Genomic DNA, 22,360 nt, shown 5'->3' with positions numbered 1-22,360 from the left:
GGCGAAGGAACTGAGAGAATGGGATGGAGTCCTTACAGGAAGCGGGGTGTGAGGAGCTGTAGTCGAGGTAGCTGTGGGAGTCGGTGGGGTTGTAATGGATATTGGTAGATAGTCTATCGCCAGAAATTGAGACAGAGAGGTCAAGGAAGGGAAGGGAAGTTTCAGAGATGGACCATGTGAAAATGGAGGGGTGGAAATTGGAAACAAAATTGATAAATTTTCCAGGTCCAGACGAGACCATGAAGCAGCACCGAAGCAATCATCAATGTACCAGAGAAAGAGTTGTGGAAGGGAGCCAGAGTAGGACTGAAACAAGGAATGTTCCACATACCCCATAAAGAGACAGGCATAGCTGGGGCCCATGCGGATACCCATAGCCACACCTTTTATTTGGAGGAAGTGAGACAAGTTTAAGGAGAAATTGTTCAGTGAGAGAACAAGGTTAGTCAGATGGAGGAGAGTAGTGGTGGATGGGGATTGTTTGGGCCTCTGTTCAAGGAAGAAGCGGAGAGGTTGAGTATCTACCCGCAAATCCTTCTAATGTGTGCCAATGGCAGGCTGGAAGAGTGGGAGAGATTCCTGGTGAGCATGTGAAAGTTGGAGCCTCTGCCATCGCGATCCATTGTCCCAGACTACAACATGCATGTAAAAGTGCATGTTGCCACAGCAACGTATGCATATAAACATAAAGCTTAATTTCAAGCTCCATCACCGGCAGATTTTTAGGCAGGTGGGGGGGGGCCCTGAAATTTAAGGGACGGGATTCCTCCTGGTTTGCATCCGTCCCGGCCACACAATGATGTTAAGCTTGGACGGGAAAAGCCTCTGACGGGAAGCTCACCTTTGCCCATTTGAAGCCCTTAAGTGGCCAACTGACAGCCGTTTCCCACCCAGCCTCAATTTTTAGGCTGGCGGGCAGATTGAACCTCCTTGGGGGAAGCCCAAAATATAACAAAGTTACAGTCAGAGTGGGATGGGTGGTGGGGTCATTCCATAGAAGCCCCCTTCTGAAGTTGGGTGCACTTCCCCCCCCCCCCCCCACCAACCACCACCACCACCAGACTCCAATTGCCCCCCGCCATGCCTTCCCTACCCTCCTAGCCCTGGGGCCCCCTGAATTTACCTGGGCTTCTGGTTCCCGGACTAAGACTCCAACGTCTTCTTGAACTTCCTCTTCTGTCCACTACAGTGCTGCCGCTGCACGGACTGGAGAGCTGCCGGACAATCAGATTGGCTGGCAGCTCTCTTAAGGCGCGACTTCTTCCCAAGTGCAGACGAAAGTCCCACCTGCAGCCAATTAACTTCCGTTGGAACATAAATTGGATACGAGGCAGTTGGGTCAACTCTTTGGATGGTGGAAACAAGACCGTGCCAGCCTAAAAATTCAGGCCATAAGGTTTACTGAAAAGAGAGGTAAAATGGTTAAGGGGGATGAGTAACCTCCCTGATTATTTCCTCTCTTATCAGTTGAATTAATTTCGTCCTTAATTGGAGGTAAGCAGGTAGTGGAGACTTTATGGTAGAATTTAAAAAATAGGAAAGTTGTGTATAGGCACCCAGGTAGCAGCTGTGAAGTGGTAGATTGTATAAATGCAGAGATTAGATGGTCATGCAGCAAAGGCAGAGTGCCAAACAAGTACATATGTGTAGAGGGACCAATGTGCCTTACAAATATCATTCCAGATAGTAGGGATATTCTGATTGGCGGCATGTGACTCACGCAAAGATCTATTTTGGAGCATTAATTATTCACAGTATTTATGAACAGCTGGGATGGTGGGATTGAAAATTATATATCCGGATTTGCCAATAACACAGAGATAGGTGGCATTCTAAGAAGTATAGATGGAAGTATAATATGGAAGGTACTTTTGAAATGGTGAAAAACTAGAAAAAATGGAGGTCCACGAAACCTAGAAGCCCAGGTACACAGATATTATGAACAGGTACAGAAAATAATTAAAAAGGCTAAGGCTTGCCTTTATATCTAGAGGTCTAAAATACAAGGGTATAGAAGTCATGTTTCAGCTGTACAAATCCCTGGTTAGACCACACCTGGAGTACTGCGAACAGTTCTGGGCAACACACTTCTACCTCTTACCCAAAATCCACAAACAGGACTGTCCCGGCAGACCGATCGTGTCAGCCTGTTCCTGCCCCACGGAACACATTTCTTGCCACCTTGACTCCATTCTCTCTTCCCTTGACCAGTTCCTTCCCACCTACATCCGTGATTCCTCTGACACCCTCCATCATCTCAACAATTTCCAGTTCCCTGGCCCCAACCGCCTCCTCTTCACCATGGACGTCCAATCCCTCTACACCTCCATCCCCCACCAGGATGGTCTGAGGGCCCTTAGCTTCTTCCTCAAACAGAGGCCCGAACAATCCCCATCCACCACTACTCTCCTCCGTCTGGCTGAACTTGTTCTCACGCTGAACAATTTCTCCTTAAACTCCTCTCACTTCCTCCAAATAAAAGTTGTGGCTATGGGTACCTGCATGGGCCCCAGTTATGCCCGTCTCTTTATGGGGAATGTGGAATATTCCTTGCTCCAGTCCTACTCCGGCCCCCTTCCACAACTCTTTCTCTGGTACATTGATGATTGCTTCGGTGCTGCTTCATGCTCTCGTCTGGGCCTGGAAAAATTTATTAATTTTGCTTCCAATTTCCACCCCTCCATCATTTTCAATGGTCCATCTCTGACACTTCCCTTCCCTTCCTTGACCTCTGTCTAAATTTCTGGTGATAGACTGTCCACCAATATCCATTACAAGCCTACCAATTCATACAGCTACCTCAACTACAGCTCCTCATACCCTGCTTCCTGTAAGGACTCCATTCCCATTCTCTCAGTTCCTTCGCCTCCGTCGCATCTGTTCTGATGATGCCACTTTCAAAAACAGTTCCTCTGACATGTCTTCCTTCTTCCTTAACCGAGGTTTTCCACCAACGGTGTTTGACAGGGCCCTCAACCGTGTCCGGCCCATCTCTCGCACATCTGCCCTCACACCTTCCTCTCCCTTCCAGAAACATGATAGGGTCCCCCTTGTCCTCACTTATCACCCCACCAGCCTCCGCATTCAAAGGATCATCCTCCGCCATTTCTGCCAACTCCAGCATGATGCCACCACCAAACACATCTTCCCTTCACCCCCCCCGGTGGCATTCCACAGGGATCGTTCCCTCCGGGACACCCTGGTCCACCCCTCCATCATCCCCTACACCTCAACCCCCTCCCACAGCACCTTGCCATGCAACTGCAGAAAGTGCAGCACCTGCCCCCTTACTTCCTCTCTCCTCACCGTCCAAGGGCCCAAACACTCCTTTCAAGTGAAGCAGCATTTCACTTGCACTTCCCTCAACTTAGTCTACTGCATTCGTTGCTCCCAATGCGGTTTCCTCTACGTTGGAGAGACCAAACGCAGACTGAGTAACCGCTTTGCAGAACACCTTTGGTCTGTCTGCAAGCATTACCCAGACCTCCCTGTCGCTTGCCATTTTAACACTCCACCCTGCTCTCGTGCCCACATGTCTGTCTTGGCTTGCTGCATTGTTCCAGTGAAGCTCAACGCAAACTGGAGGAACAACACCTCATCTTCCGACTAGGCACTTTACAGCCTTCCGGACTGAATATTGAGTTCAACAATTTTAGATCGTGAACTCTCTCCTCAATCCCCATCCCCTTCCGATCTCTTCCCCCCCCCCCCTTTTTTTCCAATAATTTATATAGATTTTTCTTTTCCCACCTATTTCCATTATTTTTAAATGTATTTCCATCCATTGTTTTATCTCTACCTTTTAGCCTATTTCGATTCCTTCCCCCCACCCCACCCCCACTAGGACTATCTGTACCTTGCTCGTCCTGCTTTCTACCCTTAATTAGTACATTCCTTAGATAATATCACCACCTTCAACACCTCTTTGTCCTTTTGTCTATGACATCGTTTGGTTATCTCCACCATCACTGGCCCTCTATCCAGCTCTACTTGTTCCACCCCCCTTAAACCAGCTTATATTTCACCTCTATTCTATTTTTACTTAGTTCTATTGAAGAGTCATTCGGACTCAAAACATTAACTGTGTTCCTCTCTGCAGATGCTGCCAGACCTGCTGAGTTTTTCCAGGTATTTTTATTTTTATTTTTGTTCTGGGCAACACACATATTGGCTTTGGAGAAGTGCAGCATAGTTTTACCAGAATAATACCTGAGGCAGAATTGTTTCAGATTTGCATCAACTATAGTAACAGGCGGGAAAAAAGTTGTTTTATCCGTCAGTCACAATGGAGGGTTTTCGCATTGTATTGTCCCATGCCCGTTCCGCCTCATTAATAATACATTCACGGGAAACACTCCAGATCACTGGCGAGCGGGCTCAGATTTGCCCACCCTGCCGTGACCTCAGTGCTTCCTCGCTCCAGGCGCCACATTTAAAGTGCACTAGAGCACAGCCTACTTCACGTCTGTAGACCAGGACTGCTCCAGACGACAGTCCTGAAAGCAAAGATAGCAGCCCCCAAATTTAGTGACCCCTCACTGGAGTGCCTGCTGGGTGCAATGGAAGGCTGTCATGATGTCCTCTACCTCTGCTCTGGCCGCAGGGGGTCCACCAGAGTCACCAAAGCGGCCTGGTAGACGGTGGCAGCGGCAGTCAGCACCACCAAGCACAGAGAGGGTGCAGGTAAAGGGTAAATGCTCTCATCCGTTCTGCCAGGCTAAGTCAGCCACCTCGTTACTCTCAACTCCCACAGTCACAAACCCATCACATATCCACAGGGATTTCACACCTCAAGGGACAACACCATTAACTCTCACACACACCTCACATCTCCATCAGGCTCATACCTTCTGAAGCATGCGTCTTCATCCTGTCCATGGCTCCATTCACCACACAAACATTCCATGCAGTGCCATGTGGCCTGTTTATCTTCTCTTCACCTACTGTCATGCAGGACAAGCCTGCTCACATCAGCAGAGAGAGATCCCAGACTGGGATGTTGTGGCCCACATTACTCGCTCACTTTGAGGAGTGTGCCATCGTGCGGGCTGATGAGGACGTAGACTGTGCCTGCAGCGACGGTGAGGTTGGCGGCGAACATCTAAGTGAGGACCCTGCAGCAGATCATCCCTTTTTCAATGCAACTGTAAGTGCTCTCTCTCCTCTACTTTGGTTCACAGGAAGCTCTGCTAAAGGACCGACACCCTCATTCAACTAGCTCCTCGGCTCCATCCAGGTCCTCACCTACAGCCAAGACGACACATCCTCCATTGAAGAGCTGGAAATAAGGAGCCTGGAAGACTCATCACAGCGCTTACCCACACCCTCCACCAGCGCAGAGACACACACCCCGGTGGGACCTAGATCTAGAGCAAGCTCGGGTTCACAATCTGTGGTCACTGCATGGATACATGTCCGCAGCAGGAGGAGGCAGGTTCAGCCGAGCTCCCTGACATTCAGAGGACTGCTGGGGAAGATGCATCTATGAGGCCAGAGTCAGATGACATGCCTCTGGATATGGCCTTCCAACGCATCGTGGAGAGTCAGCACAAGGCAAGGTAACATCACGCAGAGCTGTTGGAAGCCCTCAACAGAGTGGCACGTGAGTCGGAGGAGTGCGTCTGCCTGCTCTCTGATGAAGTGGTGCCCACTTGTCCGTGTAAGGAGGTCTCATGGAAGGATGGCCGACACCATGCAGACCCGGGTCTTTGCGGAAATGCACACATACCTGCACTCCATCGTGGGAGCCATGGGTGAGTTCCTTCTGTGCAATGTGAGAGGGAGACAGGGCACCTTGACATCCCTCCAGGTGCTCCTTCCCCTCAAGGAGTCAGGCCAGGGCCGTCGGGCACCCAAAGGGTCATCTGCTCAGGAATCTCTGGGGCTGTCCGCTCCCTTCAATTCCCCTTTGCTTGTGACCAACCCCCCCCCCCACCCTCATCCGCTGTCAACGCAGTGGGAGCAGCTGGCCCACGGGAGGACAGCCAAAATAAGCCAGCGCCCTCAAGCCTCAGCTCTCCAGAGGATACACGCCAAAGTCATCAGAGGCAAAAGGGCCAACCATTGCATAGGCTGTCTCTACCCCTGCTGCAGATGTCAGGGCAGGCCAGAAAAGTTGCGAAATTCTGATCTCAATTGGTTGCATGGGTGAACACCTTTATATTCTGAAAATATATTCACTTTCGCCGAATAATATGTAATATTGCCTTTCAGCTTCATTGACAGGCTTCGCGAGTCCTCCCACCACTAGCAGTTCAGCTGCACACAGCCAGACCACGGGTGATTCTGGAGGGAGCATTGTGTGTGTGGCAAGGCTTCTTGGAACCACGTGCAAGCACTCTCCCACCCGCTCGCACTCTCCCACCCGCTCGCACTCTCCCACCCGCTCGCACTCTCCCACCCACGCGCACTCTCCCACCCACGCGGAGCCTGACTCCATCACACTCACCTCACTGTCCTGAGCATTTTCAATGCTGCCTGGATTCTCTTTCAGTTGTCCATCTGAGCTGACCTGCATTTCCACCCACCCACTCCCATGCAGCACCTGTGCCCGTCCAACATTGAGGCGCCGCTCACTTTCAATTTCGACAATGAGGGTTATAGTCAGGTTTTTGATTAGCTTCCCTGCCTTCTTCCCTGCCCTAGTCACCCATGTCCTTTCCCCCATCACTGTCGATCCCCCTGGCATCACATTCCATCTCCCCACCATCATCTACCAACCCGAACCCTTTTCTTTCCAGAATGTCCAGGTGAACGTGCACATTCCCTACCTTCCAGAGAATCCCACCCCCATCTACATTGACCTCCCCGACTTCCTCCTTCCCACCCCCAGGGTCCGTGTCTGCCTCCGAGTCCCCACCAAACACCCTCACCTCCCCTTCTGCTGCTACCAATGCATACTCACCCTCCCACTCTCCTAGCTCCCTCTGCCCCCTCTCATACTCACCATTCCCTCCTACCATGCCCATCCTCAGTTCGTTTTCAGGGAGGCAGTTGCTAACCCCACAGACCCCTCTGTTGCACATTCACCTGGACATACCCTTCTTACCCCTTCCTCCCCTGGACACCTTGCTCTCCTGCGACTCACTCCTCCCCACCACCCCCACTGGACACCTTCCTCTATCCGGACTCCTGCCCCCCTCCATACTCCCTCCTCCCCTGGACATGTTCCTCCCTTTTGGACAGCTTCCCCAGCCCCTTGCACACCTTCTATTCCCTCCGCAACCCCCCCCCACCGAATCCTCCCCCCCTCCGGACCCTTCTCCCTCCAAACTCCTTATTCCTTCCCCCTCTGAACTCCTTCCCTTAAACCTTTCTCCCTCCTTACACCTACTTCACTTGCCGCATTCTCCTCCATTAAACCCTTCTCCCCTGTGCTGTGTCCTCCACCTGCCGACCTCATCCCCCGTCACCTTCGTCCCCCACTTCCAACCTCACACGCCTCAAATGCTTTCTTTTCCCTCCACCCAACTTCCTCCCCCCAACACCTTCATCACCCCCCACCCCCCCCCCCCCCCCCCCCCCCCCCCCCACACCTAGACCTTCCTCTCCCTGCCCTTTGCCGATCATCCATAGCAGCCTATGGCCAAGAGCATGATGTTCTGAAGCAGACTGAAGACATCACTGGAAACCTCCTATCTTCTGTGAGCTTCTTTGTGGCGGAGCCATATCCATGAGAATCCACCTAGCATGCGATGCACGTGTTCCTCCGGGGTCCGGTAGCTGTCAGGCTCCAGCATCTTCTGCTCCTCAGATGTCCATGAGCTGAGCAAGGCCCGAACGGTAAGTCCTGACTTCTGCACAATACGCTTGTGCAGAAGTGTGTTGGGCTGGCATGTTTTCCTGCTGGCATAATGGTAAATCTGGCGTGGAGTGACAATTCCAGTCGGGCCTTACTTTGCATCCCATTAGCGGGATACACATCATTTCCTCACCGGCCTCCATGGTGGACATCATTGGATGATCCGGCTGTGATTTCACGCCAGTGTGAAACCGATTTTTGGCCGCCTTGCCACGTTGTCCATCTCCCCCCCCCCCCCCCCAAAGATGCCCGATGCCAACGGGGTCAGAAAACCCTGGCTTCGGATTCCAGGGATTAAATTACAAGGAGATATTACACAAACTAATGTTGTATTCCATGGAATTTAGAAGTTATAATTTCAGTAGGGGCCATAAGTTTTTTTTTTGAAAAAGAAGAAATCCAAAGTCCCAGTTATTTACTAGATAAATGAAGCTACAAGATTCCACGGTTTAAGACAAAGAATTTTTACTATAGAAGAGTCAAACAAAGCAAACACCTAATATCTTAGAAAATCTATACTCTAACATTCAGAATCAACATAAGTTAAAAATGAATTAAGAGGCAAATTGAGGTCAATTATAAACTAGAAATTGCTCATTAAATGGCAGCTACAACTAAGACGGTTCTTACCAATTGGCTCGGCTGTCCACTCGGATTTTGGTGATGACACTCAGTCGCAAAGTCCTTCAAATCTCTGTCTTCCTCCTGAAGAATTTCAGCTCCTCCTCCTCAAAGCAAACAAAATTTGTACTACATATGTGCCAGGCAAATGTCATCCCCAACAAGAGAGAATCTAACCGCCTTCTCATGACATTCAATGGCATTACCATCACTGGATCCCCCACCATCAACATCCTGGGAGTTACCATTGAACAGAAACTGAACTGGACTAGCTATATAAATAGTGTGGCTACAAGAGCAGGCACCTCCTGACTCCCCAGAGCCTGTCCACCATCTACAAGGCACAAGTCAGGAGTGTGATGGTATAGTCTTCACTTGCCTGGATGAGTGTAACTCCCAACAGCACTCAAGAAACTTGACACCATCTAGGACAAAGCAGCTCACTTGATTGGCACCCCATGCACAAACATTCACTCCCTCCACCACTGATGCACAGTAGCAGCATGTGTACCATCTACAAGATGCACTGCAGTAACTCATCAAGGCTCTTTTGACAGCATCTTCCAAACCCGCGACCTCTACCACCTAGGACTAGGGCAGCAGGTGTATGGGAACACCACCAGCTGCAGGTTCCCTTCCAAGCCACACACCGTCCTTGACTTGGAACTACTTCGCCGTTCCTTCACTGTCATTGGGTCAAAATCCTGGAACTCCCTCCCTAACTGCACTGTGGGTGTACCTACACCACATGGACTGCAACGGTTCAAGAAGGTGGCTCACCACATCCTTATCAGGGGCAATTAGGGATGGACAGTAAATGCTGGCTTAGCTAGCGGTGCCTACATCCCATGAAATAATTTTAAAAAGGAGCTCAACCGACAGTAGTGCACCACCAGTCCAAATTCCACGGACATGGTCTTTACCACAAATGGCACACGTCTGCAGCACCTGCTAAGCTCGGTCTGGGTGGGGTAGACCACCGATGTTATCTTAAAGTAACAGACACAGCTGCAGCAACGTATTCTCAGCTTCTGCATCTGGACTCTGCCTTCTTCAACTTGCCTGTTCTGCACCACTGAAACCATCAACTACTACTAATCAGCTTGAGTTGATCTGTGTCCTTTTGTATCTTTCAACCAGGTTCAGTCCATCCAGAGGTTTTGGTTTGTTTTGTTTCCTTAGAAACTGGGAGGGTCAGTTTATTTTTTCTGTTTCCCTTTCCAGTTTCTGTTTTCAGTTAGGGTCTGCTCCTAAAAATACAAACTTCAATAGCACAGATTCGCCCATAGGATAGGAAAGCTGGAGAAAATCATTTCTGCTGGTTGGGGAGTTTAGGACTCATGGGGGTGTGGGGGGTGATGTTGGTATGGTCTTAAAAATTAGAACCAGACTTTTAAATTGTGAAATTAAGAAGCATTCCTTCATGTAAAATGTAGTAGAAGTTTGGAGCTCTCTTCCACAAATGGCAATTGATGCTCAATCAATTGTTAATTCTAAAATCAGAGATCGACAGATCTTGAAGCAAAGGTAGTAAGAGAGATGGGGAAAAGGAGTTAGATCACAGATCAGCCATGATCTTATTGAATGGCAGAACAGGCTCAAGGGGCTAAATGACCTGCTCCTGCTCCCATGTTCTCATAGGCAACTGGAGAGGAGCAATAAATGCCAGGCTTCAAGTAATACCTACATTCAAAGAATTAATTTTTAAAATTCGGTTGTGGGAACAGTCTCTAATTTACATTCTCCAGCCCTATGTTGTGACACTAATTGATGTGGTCCCTACAGTTGTCTAGGCTGGGACTCACGAACCTGGCATAGACTGAAACTTGAACTGCTGTTGTTTTAAAGTCTGTGACTCAGCTACTCAGCTTCACATTCAGAGAACATGCTGAATACTTTGCTGAAAGTTTCATGAGTTTTAAAATTTGCACAAATTAGTCTTTAGTTGTTGGAGGCCAATCATCTCAGTACCAAGACATCACTGCAGGAGTTCCTCAGGGTGGTGTTCTAGGCCCAACCGTCTTCAGCTGCTTCATCAATGACCTTCCCTCCATCATAAAGTCAGAAGTGGGGATCTTCACTGATGACTCCAAGGTGTTCAGCACCATTCACGACTCTTCAGTTACTGAAGCAGTCCATGTCCAAATGCAGCAAGATCTGAACGACATTCAGAGTTGGGCTGATAAGTGACAAGTAACGTTTGCACAATACAAGTGCCAGGCAATGACCATCTCCAACAAGAGAGAATCTAACCAAATCCCCTTGGCATACTATCACTGAATCCCCCACTATTAATATCCTGGGCGGTTACCATTGATCAGAAACAGAACTGGACCAACCATATAAATACTGTGGCAATAGGAGCAGTTCAGAGGAGTCCGATGGAATGCTCTCCACTTGCCTGGACTTGTGCAGTTCCAACAATGCTCGAGAAGCTGGAGATCATTGAGGCCAAAGCAGCTGGCATAATTGGCACTGCATGCGCCACCTTCAACATTTACTCCCTCCACCACCCACGCAAAGTAGCAGCGGTGTATACCATCTACAAGATGTACTGCAGCAACTCACCAAGGCTCCTTCAACAGCACTTTCCTAACCTGCAATCTCTACCACCTAGAAGGACAAGGGCAGTGGATGCATGGGAACACCAGCACCTGCACATTCCCCTCCCAGCCACACAGCATCCTGACTTGGAACTATTTCGCTGTTCCTTCGCTGTCATAGGGTCAAAATCCGGGAACTCCCTCCCTAACAGCACTGTGGGTGTACAGACATCACATTTTAAAAATTTATTTACAGGATGTGGGCTTCGCTGGCTAGGCCAGCATTTATTGCCCAGCCCTAATTGCCCTTGAGAAGGTGGTGGTGAGATGCTCCCTTGAACCACTGCAGTCACTGTGGTATAGGGTGCACCCACAGTGCTGGTAGGAAGGGAGTTCTAGGATTTTGATCCAGTGACAGTGAAGGAACAGTGACATATTTCCAAGTCAGGATGGTGATTGACTTGGAGGGGACTACTAGGGGTGATGTTCCCCACTGCATGGACAGCAGTGGTTCAAGAAGGCAGCTCTACCTTGTACAGTTGTCTAGGCTGGGACTACCTTTTCTAGGGCAATTAGGGATGGGCAATAAATGGTGGCCCGGCCAGTGAAGCCCACATCCTATGAACCAATTTTAAAAAGTAATTCAGATTACGGTAATGTAACCATTAAAACCTACTGAAATAGTACACATAGCCAGCAATTACTTTATACCTTTCCAACTTATTGAGGTTCTACTAACTTGTCTTTTGGTCTGTCTTGTATAGTGAGCCCAACAAAGGAAATCAAGATTATTTCTGCTGTTCGACGGTGCAGCATGAGCAGCAGCTGCGGCAGCAGTGGTTATTACAGCAGTAGCCCCACCCCCAGCAGCAGTCCTCCTGTGTTGTCCAATCCAAAGTCTGGTAAGAGCACATGCCTGTGAACACATCAAGTTTCTGATTGGTACTGCGTGGAAGGCACCGAAGGGACTACAAATGACAATTTTCTTTCGATTTGCAGCCACAGTTCTTGGAGGGTGCATGGCACAGTTTATGATTTACTAACCTTGTTGAAAGCACTCACTTCAAATTTCTATGTATATTGTTGTAATGAACACTGACTTAAAGCATCTCTTCCAAATTATTAACTTAAGTGTTTTTGCTTGTTCTTCAATTCTTTGAATTTGATGGTACAAGTGCCAACTCAGTACCATTTTGCAGATTTTAGCTTTTTGTGAGGACTTTGGATATCAGTGATTAAAACAGTGAGCCCTGACCTAAAAGAATCTACAAGACTTTTAAAAGGGAGGGCAAAAGGTGTTCGTGGAGTAAGGCCCAGAACCTTCCATCAGAGATGACCTTAAAAGGCTAATATGCAGGTACAGCAAGTAATTAGGAACGCTAATAGAATGTTATCATTTATTACAAGGGGAATTGAATACAAAAGTAGGGAGGTTATGCTTCAGTTGTACAGGGCACTGGTGAGACCACATTTGGTGTACTGTGTACAGTATTGGTCACCTAATTTAAGGAAGGATGTAAATGTCTTGGAACCAGATCAGAGAAGGTTTACCAGACTAATAGCTAGAATGGGTGGATTGTCTTATGAAGATAGGTTGGACAGGCTAGGCTTGTATCCACCAGAGTTTAGAAGAATAAGAGGCAACTCAATCGAAACATAAGATCCTGAGAGGTCTTGACAGGGTGGATGTGGAGAGGATGTTTCCTCTTGTAGGAGAATCTAGAACTTGGGGCCACTGTTTAAAAATAAGGGGTTGCCCATTTAAAACGGAGATGAGGTGAAATACTTTTCTCTCAGAGGGTCGTGAATCTTTGGAACTCTGTTTCTGAAAAGGTGGTGGAAGCAGAGTCTTTGAATATTTTTAAGGCAGAGGTGGATAGATTCTTGGTATGCAAGGGGGTAATAGGTTATTGGGGGTAGGTGGGATGCAGATTTCAGGTTACTATCAGATCAGCCATGATCTTATTAAATGGCAGGGCAGGCCCGAGCACTGAATCGTTCGTATGTAAGGATAAGTATCCAAGACACACTCACACCATCGTGACAATGTAGTGGTATTGTTGCTAGATCCGGAGACACAGGGTAATACTCTGGGGTAAAACCAAAAAACTGCGGATGCTGGAAATCCAAAACAAAAACAGAATTACCTGGAAAAACTCAGCAGGTCTGACAGCATCGGCGGAGAAGAACAAAGTTGACGCTTCGAGTCCTCGTGACCCTTCTAGTTCTGTCGTCTTTAGTTCTGTTGAAGGGTCATAAGGACTCGAAGCGTCAACTTTGTTCTTCTCCGCCGATGCTGCCAGACCTCCTGAGTTTTTCCAGGTATTTCTGTTTTTGTAATACTCTGGGGACCTGAGTTCAAATCCTGCCACAGCAGATAGTGTTAAAAGTCTGAAATTAAAAGTCTAATGATGATCATGAATTGATTATTGTAAAAACCCATCTGGTTCACTCATGTCCTTTAGGGAAGGAAATTTGTTGTCCTTACCTGGTCTGGCCTACATGTGACTCCAGGCCCACAGCAATGTGGTCGACCCTTAACTGCCCTCTGAAATGGCCTTGTAAGCCACTCCGTTGTATCAAACCACTCACCACTACCTTCTCAAGGGCAATAAATGCTGGCTCAGCCAGTGAAGCCCATATCCAATGAATTAAAAAAAACTTGCTAAAAGAGCCCTGAAATCAAGTCTCACACACCTTTGCTAAAGTTTTTTAATTTTTTAAAAATTGGAGTTAAAAAACATCAATTTGGAAACCTGGATATTTGGCACTCCAATTCATTCAATCAAACATTTAAGACTAAAACAGAGGGAAAAGTCAAATAGGCGCAACAATGAGTTCCACTGTACTTGTTGCTATACAAGGTCAAGTTGGATCAATCTGTTTAAAACTATCATAATTCTTCTAAATATAGACCTAAATTGTTTCACGAAAATTTGTAGAGGAAGGCCGGGATTTTCCAGCCCCCTCATGGAGGGACCTGCTACGGGAGATTCGGCGGCCCATCCAAAAGGCCATTGACTTACGGTGGGACCGGATGATCCCCGCAGTGGGCAAGGCCAGAAAGTCCCACCGGAAAGTACATTGGCGTATTCCCTTCAGCATCTCGTAGAATTAAAAAATTATTCAAGCTGTCCTGTTGGCTCAATGTTAAGATAATATGCAACAACTGCCTTTTGCTGAACCACTTAATCTCGACAGCTCACATTTGAAAAACCTATTATTAATTTGCTATTTCCTCTAATATGATTTGTTTTAATCCTGAAGCAAGGCATTAGTTTTTCTAGATTTCTTTGTTGGTCAGATTGAGATGATATGATCAGCTGTCTTTGCCATGTCATTCATGCCCGCTAGCCCATCTGACCTTTAATGCACCTCCCACTCCTGAACTGATGAATTTCTTGAGTTTCTCTCCTGTTTCCCCTCATGCCCTCTCTGAGTTCATCTTGTCCATGAGTCCTACCTCCTGTTCCCTCAATCCAATTCCCACTAAACTGCTGATCACCCATCATCCCTCCTGGCCCCCATGTTAGCCATTAAATAACACTCTGTCTTCAAGCATTGTCCCTCTCTGCTTTTACAACTGCGATCATCAGCCCTCTCTTCAAAAAAACATTTGACCCCTCCATCCTTGCAAACTACAGTCCCACCTCCAACGTCCCTTTCATCTCAAGGCCTTGAACATATTGTCGCCTCTCAAATCTGTTCCCTTCTTTCCCAGAACTCCATGTTTGAATCCCTCCAATTAGGTTTCCACACCGGTCTCTGTACGGAAACATACCCTTATTAAAGTTACAAATGGCATATTATGTGACAGTGACAAAGGTAAACTTTCCCTCCTTGTCCTTACCAAGCTGTGGTGCAGCCTTTAACATGGTTGATCACACCACCCTCCTTCCAGCGCTTCTCCAGCTGGGTGAGACTGCTCTCATGTGGTTTCATTCTTATCTAATTGTAGTCAGAGAATCACTTACAATGGCTTCTTTTCTGCTCTGCACCATTACTTCTGGTGTCCCCCAAGGGTCTACTCTTGACCCCTTCCTATTTCTCATTGACATGCTGCCCCTTGGCAACATCATCTGAAGGCACAGCTTTAGTTTTCACATGTATGCTGATGACATCCAGCTCTCCCTCACCACCAGCTCTCTCCACTCCTCCACTGTTACTAAATTATCAGATTGCTTATCCAACATCTGGTATTGAATGCGCAGAGATTTCCTCCAATTAAATATTTTGGAGACTGCAGCCATTGTTTTCAGTCCACACACCAAAATTCCTACCCTCGCTACTGACACCATTCCTCTCCCTGGTAACAGTCTGAAATTAGGTCAGTGTGTTTGCAATCTTTGTGTCACATTTGACCTTGAGATGAATTTGTGACCCCATATTCATCCCATCACTAAGACTATTTCCACCTATGTAACATTGCTTGTCTTCACCCCTGTCTCATTCATCTGCTGCTGAAGCCCTCATTCATGTCGTTGTTTCCTCTAGACCTGACTATTGCAATGCACTCCTGGTTCGTCTCTCATATTTTACCCTCTGTAAACTTGAGGTCAGCGAAAACTGTACAGGCGTCTTGTAGCTAGCCCTATTCCCCTATCACCCATGTGCTCAGTGACCTGCATTGGCTCCTGGCAAAGCAGCATCTTCATTTTAAAATTCCCATCCTTGTTTTCAAATCCCTCCATAGCCTTGGCCTTGCCCTTCCCTATCTGTGTAATCTCCTCCAACTCCACAACACTCAAGATATCTGCGCTGCTCTCATTCTGGCCTCTTGTACATTCCAGATTTATAGTTACTGCACCATTGGTGGCTATGCCTTCAGTTGCCTGGGCCCCAAGCTCTGGAATTCCCTCCTTGCACTTCTCTGCCTCTCAATCTCACTTTCCTCCTTTAAGGCACTTCTTAAAACACACATCTTTGACCAAGCTTTTGTTTATCTAACTTTTTATCTCTTTACGTGGCTCAGTGTCATGCTTTGTTTGATAATGCTCCTGTGAAGCACCCTGGGACATTTCATTAAGTTAAAGTGCTATATAAATATTAGTTGTTGCTGCATTACAGTAATACATAAATAACTGCTTAGACAAATAGTGACCAAAAAGAGACTAATTTCCTCTCATAATTATGGCTTTAAAAAAAAGTTCTAATTTTAAAACATTTGAACTGTAACAGCAGCTGAAGTGCACAGTTCCAATGAATTGAATACCATGGGCCATGAATCACGTGTACATCTTCAGAATTCTGCATTTTGTTTCAGTTTTAAAGAGGCCCGTAACTATAGAGGAACTCCTAGCCCCCGGGGCACCATATATGAAGAAGACGCTTACGGTAAGTCTGTCATTTAAACCATATACAATGCTCCATTCTACTGTAGCCTACAATAATTAATCTGACATTGTTTCAGAGCATTAAATAGTTTTACTTTATTATAATTGAACAGTGTTGCATACTTGAGATTCTTATACTTGTAGAATAAAAGGCCCAATTTACACTTGGGTAGCTTGTCCATGTTGAAAATATTAAGGAGCCTCATAGAAACAGATTTTGAATATTTAGATTTTGATTATTGGCCAAGACAGTCACTAAATGCTTTTAAAAATTGAGTTTTTTTTAAGTACAGAAGCCAGTTTAAGCATCAGGAATTTGTTTTTTAAAAGCAGACTTTGGATGAAGATTCAATATGCCTGTTTATTTTAAACATTTGCTAAATTGGCTTCTCTTCAGATTGTGGGCGATGCAGTCGGCTGGGGATTTGTTGTACGTGGAAACAAACCATGCCATATTCAAGCAGTGGATCCCAGTGGTCCTGCTGCTGCAGCTGGAATGAAGGTAATTTTTTTTCTCTGAAGCACATTAAATACAGATGGCCAAATGTTGACTCTTTCAGTCAAGTATTGGGCTTTTAGTTCCAAGCTTGTGCTTTTTATTTAGGGTTTAGACTTCAGCAGTCCAAACCTTACATAAGGTTCAACACATACAATTTTATGGCACAATTTTAAAGGACTTCAGAATTGGAGACGTTTGAGGGGTTCACATGCACAAATCTTGGAAGGTGGCAGGACAAGTAATAAGGCCATTTTAAAGAAGCGTACAGGACCCTTTAATGCTTTATAAATAGAGCTGGAGAGTGACAAACAAGGAAGTTATGGTAACCCTTATAAATCAGTAGTTAGGCCTGTGCTGCGGAGTCAAACAATATTTCTTGTGGACACATGCAATTGGCCATTATCTTTGCTATTTAAAGTAAGTTTTGATTTTATTAAAAGTTGCTGACTAGAACAGATTTGCTGCAGATTGATGACTTTACAGTTAGAATTCAGTTTTCCAGAATTGCTTGATCATTTCCTATACTCCTTATTATAGTCAAGAGCAATTCCATTGAGTTTTTGGGGTTTGCCTAGAGATGTACAGATAAATAATTTCTGGTGAGAATTCAAAATGTCTTAGCTTTTTGTCTGCCAGCTGAATGAATGAAATTAATAATTTGGGTTCTAAATAGCATCTGTTAGTTTATTATGGTGTAACATTTCAGTTCATGCTATTGACTACTCAAAACTTCTGTCTGAATTGATTGCCATGAGAAAAAATGGTAGACACCTGCAAACCACATTCTTTATTCTTATCTGACAAATTGTTTCCTCGTCCCTGTGGAGCTATTAATTGAATGCTGAACTACATTTCCCAAGGGAATTGGTTGCGTACTGATACCTTGTCCAAGTGGCCTTTGTTATAGCATCGTCAGTGAATGTCGGTGAGCTATTCAACCATGGAGCTATTGTTGGCAAGCCTGATATAGAGATGTCCTTCTGTCACACAAATGCCTGCAAGTGCTCCTTGTAACAGTTGCTGGATAATGGCCTAGCTTTTCACCCTACTCCTTTTACTGTTTTTTTTTTCTCTCCAGCCCCCACCTGAAAAATAACATTGGGTGCTGGGACCAATTATAGTGCTTTGAACACCACCTAAGTCATCTAACTCGGCACAGCAAGAATGTAATGTGGTACCTTACTCATCATCAAAGCCTTGAATTTAGCGGGTTTTTTTAAACTATTCTAAACTGTGATTATAGTTCCTCTCAAAATCAAATCTAAAAAGTCAGTTTACAGCTTGACCTAATTCAGCTGGAGTTGAGTGTGGTTTTGTAACACCCAGTCTTGAGAAGTGTACTATACAGATTAACTTATCCACAGTTCATACGTAAGTTTAACCTAATATTTTTCTGCATTCATTTTAGCATATTTTGACAGGTGTAGAAACTTTTCTTTCTTACATTTTCTTGTCCAAAGATCCTTTAATATTTTTGTGGAATCTCATGGATCTTTGCAAGAAAGTTTGCTCTACAGTGAATACTTCTATAAAATAAAAGGTGTCCATCCCTCCATATACAGAGCTACAGTGGCTCTCAAAGGTAATTAGGCATGGGCATCAAATACTGGCCTTGCCAACGATGGTCTCATTCCATGAAGGAATAAAAATACTAAATCCTTTATGCAAAATGTGCAGCCTTACTAGATGATCAAGGTTCACCTTTACAGTTCAAAGAGCATTGTTTTTATGTATCCCTCAATGCACTGCACTCTCAGTAAATCAGAAGATACTGTTATACCATGGCCTGAATTTTTCAGTCAGTGGGCAGGCTCGGCAGGAGCGGGAACAGTCGTGGAGCCCACCGCCGCCTGCAATCGGCTCTGCGTCGCCATTTTACGTGGGCGGGCCAATTAAGGCCCACCCAGTGTAAGGCGTGAGCCGTAGCGCTCAGCACTACTTGTGTGGGCGGGGGGAGGAGGGAGAATCGGGGCCAACAGCGCAAAAGAGCGCTTCAATCTCCCCACGGCACGGAATTACCTCAGGAAGATTGAAGCGCTTTTGAAATAAATAAATGGTTTGAAAACTTAATTAAACATGTCCCCTCATGAGACCGTGTCACATGAGATGGGACATGGTTTTATATCGCAGAAAAATATTTTCTTTAAGTGGTTAAAAACTTTAGGAAACCTCATCCTGCTCGTGGATGAGGTTTCCTAAAAAACGTGAAGGTTACTTGGCCATTTCGCCTGCCCGTCAACCTTAAGGTTGGACAGGCAGCACAAACAATTACATTAATTAATTCATTGATGGCCTTAATAGACCTATCAGTTATTGGTGGGCGCGCAGCCAACTCCGGCGCATGCCTGCTGAATTAAACATCGCAAGACAGCAAGATGATGTCGGGGGACACACCCGACGTCATCACGCGTCATTTAACATGCCAGCGTGTTGTGCCTGCCCCCGCAGGCTGACTGAAAATTTCAGGCCCGTGTAAAATATATGTCCCTTTTTAAGCCTACAAAATGTGATTGCTATTAAGCAAACAATGGTTGAGTTCATTCAAATGCCAGTTAAGAGACATTGTAGCTTCAATGTTTTATGTTTCTGAAGGATTCCTTTGTTTCTTTATATTTTTTGACACTACACATCGCGCACATGCAATAAATGCTAGGCATCCTGTTGTTCTGATTATAACTAGTGGATTTCTACATGGCATTGGCTGCAGTAAGATGGTTAATGCACTGCTTTATAAATAGATGTTCTGCCATGTAATGCGGAATAAGTTACTCTGAATATAAGTTGAATCTGTGTTGCCTGAAGGTCACAAAATTTCATTTGGTTCCTTATTGGTTAGAGAACTTTTCAAATTGAAATGTGCTCATCAGTTGCAAGCCTCAGCCAAAAATTGCATAATTTTAAGATTGTATATCTAACATCTGTAACAAAGCGAACATATTTGTACATGCTGATATGCCATTTAATATTACTGGCAGATATCCTGTGGTGTAGCTCACCGAGTTGGAGGATATCCTTTTCCTGTCATGATGGGAATGTCCTGAATGTCCAGTGCCTTTGCTGAAATTTGGATTAGAATGTGAAATGTGTTTGTGAGGAAATTATTAATCAAGGAGGTGTCTAGAAATAAATAAGTAATATACTGGGAACTATTCCAATGCTGTCATGGCAAACTTTCCATTTCCCACCATCTTTAACTTGAATTCATCCAATACTCAGCCCACATCCTGTCCCAATCACCATTCACCTCCCTCTTTGCTGATCCACATTTGACTTCATATCATTACTGCCTAAAATTTAAAATTCTCATCTTGTTTCTGCTGCTTTGGGTCCGTGTTCATTTCTTCCATATGCATCTGTGAATCACCTTGAGATGTTTTTCATTGTTCAAGGCATTAACTAAATACAAATTGTCACAGTAAGAGGGGAGTAAGGGGCTGGCATGAAAGAAAGATTGGAACAAAAGAGAATTACCAGTTAGGCCTGATATTGCAGTGGGTGATTGGCATCCTGCAAGGATCTGTCATACTGCCCTACTGTCAGTTCTGAAGAAGAGTCATATGGGCTCAAAACATTAACCCTGTCTTTCTCACTGAGTTTTTCCTGTAATTTTTGTTTTTGATTCAGATTTCCAGCTTCCATAGTATTTTGCTTTTATCTGCAAGGATCTGTGTTAGATGCCTCAATCATTGACTGTATTTATTTATTTATGAATGATGGGATGGAAATCCACATCCAAATTTGCTGATGACCCAAAGATAATATTATATTGCATTGTAATCAGCATAGATGGAAGTATAACACTATAAAGAGGTTAAGTGAGCGGAGAAAGCTGTGGCAAATGGATTTCAGCACAGGCAAGTGTGAGGTAATCTGCTTTGGAACAAAAATGGATGAAACAGGGTATTTTCTAAATGGAGTAAAGCCAGAATCAGTGGAGCTCCAAAGAGACTTGAGGGTCCAGGTACATAGATCATTAAAATATCACACTAAGATAAAAGCAAAATACTGCAGATGCTGGAAAGCTGCTCCTTCTGCTCAGAAGAAAAGTCATACAGACTTGAAACGTTAACTGTGTTTCTCCCTCCACAAATGCTGTCTGACCTGCTGAGTTTTTCCAACATCTTCTGTTCTGGTTTTGATTAAAATACCACAAACAGGTGAAGAAAAATGGTCAAAAAGGTGAATGGAATGCTGGCTTTTAAAGCTAGATGACAAAAATACAAGGCAGTAGAAGTTATGCATCAGCTATACAGAGTCCGAGTTAGTCCGTCCACACCCGGAGAGCTGTGTGGAATTCTGGGCACTACACCTTAGGAAGGATATAGTGGCCTTTGATAGAGTGCCGTGTAGATTTCCTAGATTGATACCTGGACTCCCAACGGTTAAATTATGAGGAGAGACTACACAAACTGGCATTGTGTTCCATGGAATTTAGACAGTTAAGGGGTGATTTGATTGAAGTATTTAAGATGTTATTGGGAACAGATAGGGTAGATAGAGAGAAACCATTTCCACTGGCTGGGAAGTCTCAGATTCAGGGCATTGTCTAAAATTTAGAGTCAGACCTATCAGAAGTTAAAGTAGGAAACATTATTACACACAAAGGGTGATAGATGTTTGGCAATCTCTTGCACAAATGCCAATTGATGCTAGATCAATTGTTAATTTTAAATCTGAGACTAATAGATTTTTAAAATCAAAGATGTTAAGGGATATGGGCAATGTCAGATGTGTAGCGTTAGGTCACAAATCAACTGTGATGTCATTGAATGACGGAACAGGCTTGAGGGGCCAAATGGCCTACTTCTGTTTCTATGTTCCTCTACATTGCATGGCACTATGGAGACTATTTTGAAGACTACTATGAATAACTCTGATAAGCACAAGCAGTGCCAACTACCTTTGTAGAAAAATTTGGGAGGATAAAACAGAGGCAAGTAAAATGAAAAGATAAGTTTAACTGTGACATTGAACAACTGTGATGGAAGTAGGCATGAGGAGAAAATCTGACACTTGTAGGAAGTGTTACAGTTGTGGTCTTATGATGGGGCTTGGTGCCTCTAATTGGAAAAGAGAAAATCAGCCATACTGTCAGTAACCCAAGATAGCATGTGGACAAATGTGGACTTCAAATGAGGACATGATCTGGCTTAGCCACAGTTACGTTGTCTGCCTACAGTTGCTATTGGGGCTCATCCATAAATAATTGCCACTTTGCATAAATAGGACCAGACTCCAGGAGTCAGTGTCTTCTGGGTAGGAGGCGAAGAGGAATTATTGCTTTACGCTCTACAGGAAATTTGGTATTCTAGTTTAATGAAAATTCAGTATCTAAACAAGTTGATGATTTGATGCTGTATAAATTAAGGATTCTCATAATCATTCTTGTCCGTGAACTTGAATTATTAGTGTAATATTTACTTTCTGACTGGCTAATTTTATGTCCAAAATTGAAACATTTTAGAATATTTGCTTCTCCCATAAGTTCATTTCAATTGTGTTGACTGTTTCCAGCTTTTCACAGTCAGCACCATTGTAGCCTAGCTGGGGTATCTGGAGTAGT

General features: G+C 45.2%; 1 protein-coding gene across 5 annotated transcripts in view; it reads left to right on the top strand.

Moving 5' to 3' along the window:
* deptor (DEP domain containing MTOR-interacting protein) overlaps positions 1-22,360 on the top strand; it is a 102,998-nt gene that overhangs the window by 60,808 nt on the left and 19,830 nt on the right. For all 5 annotated transcript variants that reach the window (XM_041189623.1, XM_041189625.1, XM_041189624.1 and 2 more), the window contains 3 exons: positions 11,730-11,867; positions 16,229-16,299; positions 16,696-16,800. In XM_041189623.1, the coding sequence (XP_041045557.1) occupies positions 11,730-11,867; positions 16,229-16,299; positions 16,696-16,800 (314 nt within the window). The remainder of the gene's footprint in view (positions 1-11,729; positions 11,868-16,228; positions 16,300-16,695; positions 16,801-22,360) is intronic.

Source organism: Carcharodon carcharias, chromosome 6 (assembly GCF_017639515.1).
Source record: "Carcharodon carcharias isolate sCarCar2 chromosome 6, sCarCar2.pri, whole genome shotgun sequence".
NCBI lineage: Eukaryota > Metazoa > Chordata > Chondrichthyes > Lamniformes > Lamnidae > Carcharodon > Carcharodon carcharias.
This window is presented reverse-complemented; position numbering and strand designations above follow the sequence as displayed.